This window comes from Mirounga leonina, unplaced genomic scaffold (assembly GCF_011800145.1).
Source record: "Mirounga leonina isolate KUSES-001 unplaced genomic scaffold, KU_Mleo_1.0 Mir_95, whole genome shotgun sequence".
NCBI classification, from domain to species: Eukaryota; Metazoa; Chordata; class Mammalia; order Carnivora; family Phocidae; genus Mirounga; species Mirounga leonina.
Genome location: NW_023270865.1, coordinates 11,240,691 through 11,246,690, shown reverse-complemented (window position 1 = coordinate 11,246,690; position 6,000 = coordinate 11,240,691). Strand labels below are relative to the sequence as shown.

The following is a 6,000-nucleotide window of genomic DNA, read 5'->3' as shown; positions in this document are numbered from 1 at the left end:
CCTCCATCTCAACCACCTCCATCATCATCTCAACCACCTCCACTTCCATCCGAACCACCTTCCCCCCACCACTAACATCTCCATCTCAACCACCTCTACCACCACCCTCCACCATCATCACCTCCACCAGCAGCACCCTCTCCTCTACCACCACCTCTACTATCACCCCCACCATCATCTCCATCACCACCACCTCAACCATCATCTCCATCTTAGCTGGCATCTCCACGTCCACCCCCAGCTCCATTTCCATCACTACCACCAGCTCCATCATCACCTCCACCTCCACCACCACCACCACCTCTACCACCATCTCCACCTCCATTTCCTCCTCCACTACCCCCATCACCACCACCACCACCTCCTCCATCTCCATCTCCACCACCACAAAGCAATTGCTAAAATGAATGAGGACATCATTTCCTTTAGTTTCTCCTTGGAAGGCAGAGAAATACTACCTGAAATTCCCCTAGAAAGCTTTTATCTGATAAAGCCTATAGGAAGTCTTATTCTTCAAATGCATCATGAGTATATTATTATGTCCTAAATGAAAGTCATCCAAATCTGGCTACAATATCCGGCACTATTTCTTAGATGCACCCTTTGACATGTCACTGTAGCTAATCTGGATAAATACTTACTATGAGTTGGAAGTTTTATGGTTTTGAGTGTACTTTAAAATTTTATGGCTTAGGAAAGTTCAGTTATCTAATATTTAGCTATCAGTGCAATTTATATTTTATAGGGCTTTATGCCAATACTAACAAGAACACACTGGTTGGTAATCATATATTCATTGCAAAACAATCCATCATTTCCATGGGAATAAAGATCTTAGAAACACAATGGCTTTCACTAAAGTGCAAATTCTTTAAGAGCGAGGTACCGATGAGGAACTCATAGTTGCTGGAAATACTGGTGAGAGATTAAAAGGAATGTACGAAACAGAATCACTGGCATGCAAGTTCATACACCAGAGGCCCATTAAGCTTTTGGCTCATCTCCCAATATTCTACAAATGTTCAGCGACATCTTCCACAAAACATCCTGAAATCATTTATGGCCTTTCCAGGCAGCTAAAAAAGACAGCTCCATCTGTATCTTCTCAAACACAGAAGGAGGGAGTACACAAGACACCCTGAGACCCCTGCGTCTTTCCTAGGAGAGGCTGGTATAATGAAAGCGGAGTTCAAATCAAATATTCAAACATATATTTATTCCTCCCCCACCTCAATACATACATATTATATATATATATATTATATATATAAAATATATATATGTGTGTATACACACACACACACACACACACACATACATATACCCGAAAAGCACCCTTAGTGTTTTTGAACACTTGAAATCCTAACATTATCAACCCCTATAACTGATCATTATCTCCCTTTTTTGTCTGCCCCCTAACCAGAAAGCCAAAGAGCCTGGGACCCTATGAAGACTCTTGGCACGTTCAGCCCTAAAACGGCCCAAGGCCTTCACAAGTTCATCAGGTGTCTATTTGCCATTGGAAACTAGGTGAAGTGTGTGGTGAGAGCTGATCCACATCTCCTTCCTCCTGTACCTCAACTTCCTGCATCTCTGATGGAAGCGACTAATTCTTTCTCAGACGGCAAGAATGGGAGAAGTTTAAAGAGATTTCTCTCCATTTGACCTTTATAGTAGACAAGCAGAAGTTTACCTCAAGGCATTTTACCACTAGAGTACCAAACTGAATTTATTCTACTGTTCTTTTTGTGGTAATCACCAATCCCAAGAGAACACAAAAAGAACAAATAAAATAATATTAAAACCAATATGTTTCTTTTTTCTTTTTTTAAACCAATATGTTTCAACAACAGGAAAAAAAAAAAGCATACACAGCCACGATAAACTTGTCCCACAGCACATTCCCAAGCTTCAAATGAACGTACCTTAAGGACAATTTTATTATCTGAGGTTGGCGTCCTCCCCACCCACAGTGCAAATTTGCAAGGATCTCCTTCAACGTGTTCTGTGACACCCAACTCTGAGGTCTGGATAAAAAGGTAATTACATAATTAGATGACAGTAAGATTCCAGCAAGATACAGAACAAAGACCAAGAAAACAGTTTTTGGTGACTTGTGGTCATGCCAGGTTATAACAACATAGTTTGTTTACATTAATGGGTAATCCTCAGATCTTATTTCAGTAAAAATGAGAAAGTTTTGTTCTTAGGCCACCATGATTGATTGTATCCCTTTTACTTCGTCTATGTACCTCTACTGGAGATCCTGATGAGGGTCAACCAGATCCAGAGGAAGGAAACCAAAATATCTAAAAATCCTGTTATCTGGAAAATCAAGAGTTGACCATTTTCAACTCATAAACAACAAAATGAATCTTAGTTGCAAAGGAGCTGCCACCATGCATTTTCAGCATGAATGAAGTAGCTTTGCAGAAGGCACATAATGTCTTCACAGTTGTTTTTTTCTGATTTGTTCACCAGAGCATTAAATTTCAGTATTTCACCAATAATTTTAAGGGCTAAGACAAAATTTCTCTCTGTGACATGTGCAGTTGTAATGGGAGCACGTGGAAGAGCATAGGTGAAGGTCAATATCTTCAGTCCCTCCCCCACAGTCAAGTTCACCCCTAGTGTGTTCTCCCCCCTCCAGCAAAGGAAGTGATTCATAATCGTGGCCTCTGAGGGAACCTTAACTTTTAAAAGATAAATTAAATGAAGATGTATCAGCTTCTAAAACAGACTAGCTGGGTCTCTGAGGATAGATTAAAGCCAGCTAGTGAAATTACTAGCCAGCAATGCTCCATTTTTTCTTTCCAGTTACAATATGATCTAAAATGAGGTAAGGTGGGCTGTGAGCCAAAAGACAATCTCAAACAGGATATAAGCCAAAGAAAATGGTATGAAAATCATTAGTTTGAACTTGCAAATTCCAGGTTATTATTAAAGATGATTTCTACATTGGTAGTATTTTATTACTTTGGGAACTTGATTAATATATGGATACCATAAAAATACATAATGTAGATGTTGTCCAAATTCCAAATATCTACCAATATTTATAAGCAATCCATCATATCTTGTGTAAAGAAGAAACCAAATTCCATTACATTTTCTGTTCTTTCTCTGTTGGTGATTTTTAATTAGTTTTCCCAATCCTCCCCCTGCCTGTCCCTGCCCAGAGGTTCTGTGTTGACAGCCCCTGAGATACTCCCACAAGGGGAACACAGAAATACAGCATACCCTGAGGAGGACACCTGCCTGAGACTTCTCTGAGAGTCAACATGTGGTTTTATAAAGAGACTCCTTGGACTTGCTTCTTGCGGGGGGGGGGGGGGGGGGGGGGAAGGCATCAGGCATGTTCTTTTGCCAGAAAGTATACTCACAAGTTAAAAAAGAATTCAAATGCAACATAGTATCCACCCAGCACTCAAGGTTAGTGAGTGCTCTTAGTACAGATGGGGGACTGTGGATCTTTAAAACTATTTTTGTTTGTATATATTTTCTCTAATAACCGTATTTTGTTATTGTAAAGAACCACAAATTTACTTATTTTCTACACATTTATCTTTATTGAAAGAAAAATTCACACCTCATCATTAAGAGCCCACAGTGAGCCACCCTGGAAGGCTGCTTAACGTATATTCCAATGTTGGTGAAAGAAAAATTAATTAGAATGATACAAAAACTTAATCTTAGTCTCATATGATCAATTTATTTGTAAAGTTGGTTAGGGCACACAAGAGATAAATTTAAATTCACTTGAAAAGTGTTTCCCCATCCTCAGAGTCTATGGAATTTAGAAAAAGCAGGTTTTCTAAGTCTAGAGAAGCTAAAACCCATGGGCTCCCTCTAGTGGACTCGAGACCGCCAGAGATACTTAACTGTGGAGGATGAAAACCTTTTTGATTCCAGAGCTCCACATTTTAGGACAGTTTGGGAGGTTACACTGAAAGCAATAGTAATTCTTTTCTACCTGCAAGAAGACTGCAAGTGTGTTACCTTTAAATTTACAATTCTGAACGTCTATACTTACAAACAATTTGCTTTTATAAAGGTACTTGCTTCTGCCACTGGAATCTTTCACTTCTTTACTAAATACTAAGGACATTTCAAAAAGGAAGAGATGCCGTTCTCGACCCTTTCGAATTAAGGTTTTTGGGTCCCACACTTGGAAGGATTCCTGCAGGATGAGTTCTCCCTGAGACTCAATATTTTCATCAAACCCTACAACATAAAAACAAGGAGGCACAATCAGTTTGAAAGAAAATAAAACATGATGCACAGGACAACACTGTGACGATTTAAACATTTGTTCATTGCCCATCAATTAAATCTCAGATTAGAGTTTCCTGTCTGGGCCCCTCTCCAGTTCCCCTGCACTGATCCCATCTGACAAAGGAGAATTCTTCCTAAAACGTGACTTTGCACATATTTTCCCTTGTTCAAAAAAAAAGAAAAAAAAAATGCAAAAAGCAGCGATTCCTCATGGCTTTAAACTTTCATCTCCTTAGGGTGGCACTCACAGCATTTGAGATTTGATGGAATCCCTACTTCTCCTCGGTCTGCACTCATGGCATTCCATCACACAGACCTCCTCCCCCGTCCAGACTGGTGCATGGACCTCCCCCCAGGCCACTGCCTACTCCCAGCCTGCGTCCTGCCTCTTCAGCCCAGAACACCCCTCCTGGATGTTCCACTGCAGTCCTGGCCTTTCCTCAAGTGTCTGGTCTGGCCTTCCTTGGTGAGGTCTCCTATCTTTGCAAAATTCTTCATGTGAACCAGTCATACTCTGGCCATGGGGTGGCTTTCACTCTGTTCGACTCCTCCCAGAAGTGGCCCATGGCACGGACTTCCAGCGACCAGGCTTCACAAAGCGGTGGGATATCTGGGGCAAGGTCTGCTGGTTCTCTCTCGACTACCTCTCTCCTCCTCTTCTCCAGACAGAAGCTGCCTCTGTGGCCACCCAAGCTCAGGCCATATGGGGGAGTCTTGTGTTCAACTCCTAGTTCCTGCCCTTCCTCATGCTCTTTCCCCACTGTCTTCCTGCTAGATGGAATGCTACCATGGTCTTGACATATCCTGAACCCAGCCAAGCAGACAACATTTAAGCAGTGGAGACAAAGTACAGAGAACAGAGCCTGAGTCCTTGATGATGCCATGAAGGGCTGCCACACCAGCTCAGGGCCTCACATCAGAGAAAGAAAAAGCTATCTCACCTGGCCTCTGATTTTTGGGTCTCTACTGCAAACAGCATCACCTCTGCCCCAACCATTTATACTGCTCAATACTACTGATGATAAGAAAAAGCATTTGGGGCAGGATTACTTCTTGTACATAATTGTGTACCCTGATAATAAGAGTTAAGCTCTGTAACACAGGAAGAGCCTTTTTAAACAGAAGCATCCATGGAAATTTCATTTGCAAGAGAAATTTTTAATTTCGTTTCTCTGACTCTCTTATCACATTACATACCACCATGTTACACACCACCATGTTCAAGGCTCTTGCAAGTGATACAATGGACACAGATACGGGGAAACAACAAGCTTTTTAAAGGATTTTATAATCACAGGGGACTCATCTTGCCTTCCTTGTAACCATCCATCTACCACGGACACCAGATTGCCTAAAGCAAGAGTCACGGGTGTTACTGGGGTTCTGAGTATGGACAGCCTGTTCTCCGGTTAATGGACAAGGGCATGCTCTTAATGAGGTTGAAGCACTTTGTGATCCTTAGGGGAAGCAATGAAACCAGTTCTTTTAAAAAAGAAGGTACTTGGGGAGCTTGGGTGGTGCAGTTGGTTAAGCATCTGACTCTTGATTTCGGCTCAGGTCGTGATCTTGGGGTCGTAAGATCGAAACCCGCATCAGGCTCCACACTCTGAGGGGAATATGTTGGAGGATTCTCTCTCTCCCTCTCCCTTCACCCCTCCTCTGCCTCGTGCCTGCACGCTCACTCTCTTCCTCTCTAAAATAAATAAATAAGTCTTAAAAAAAAAG

At 41.7% G+C, this 6,000-nt stretch overlaps 1 protein-coding gene across 3 annotated transcripts in view; it reads right to left on the bottom strand.

Annotated features, from left to right (window-relative positions):
* The window catches only part of TRIO (trio Rho guanine nucleotide exchange factor), a 222,543-nt gene that overhangs the window by 90,249 nt on the left and 126,294 nt on the right, over positions 1-6,000 (bottom strand). For all 3 annotated transcript variants that reach the window (XR_004678030.1, XM_034998849.1, XM_034998847.1), the window contains exons 29-30: positions 4,034-4,224; positions 1,926-2,027 (exon numbers count right to left, since the gene is read on the bottom strand). Coding sequence is in view for 2 of the 3 variants with exons in the window: in XM_034998849.1 (XP_034854740.1) it covers positions 1,926-2,027; positions 4,034-4,224 (293 nt within the window). In the remaining variant the exon portion in view is untranslated. The remainder of the gene's footprint in view (positions 1-1,925; positions 2,028-4,033; positions 4,225-6,000) is intronic.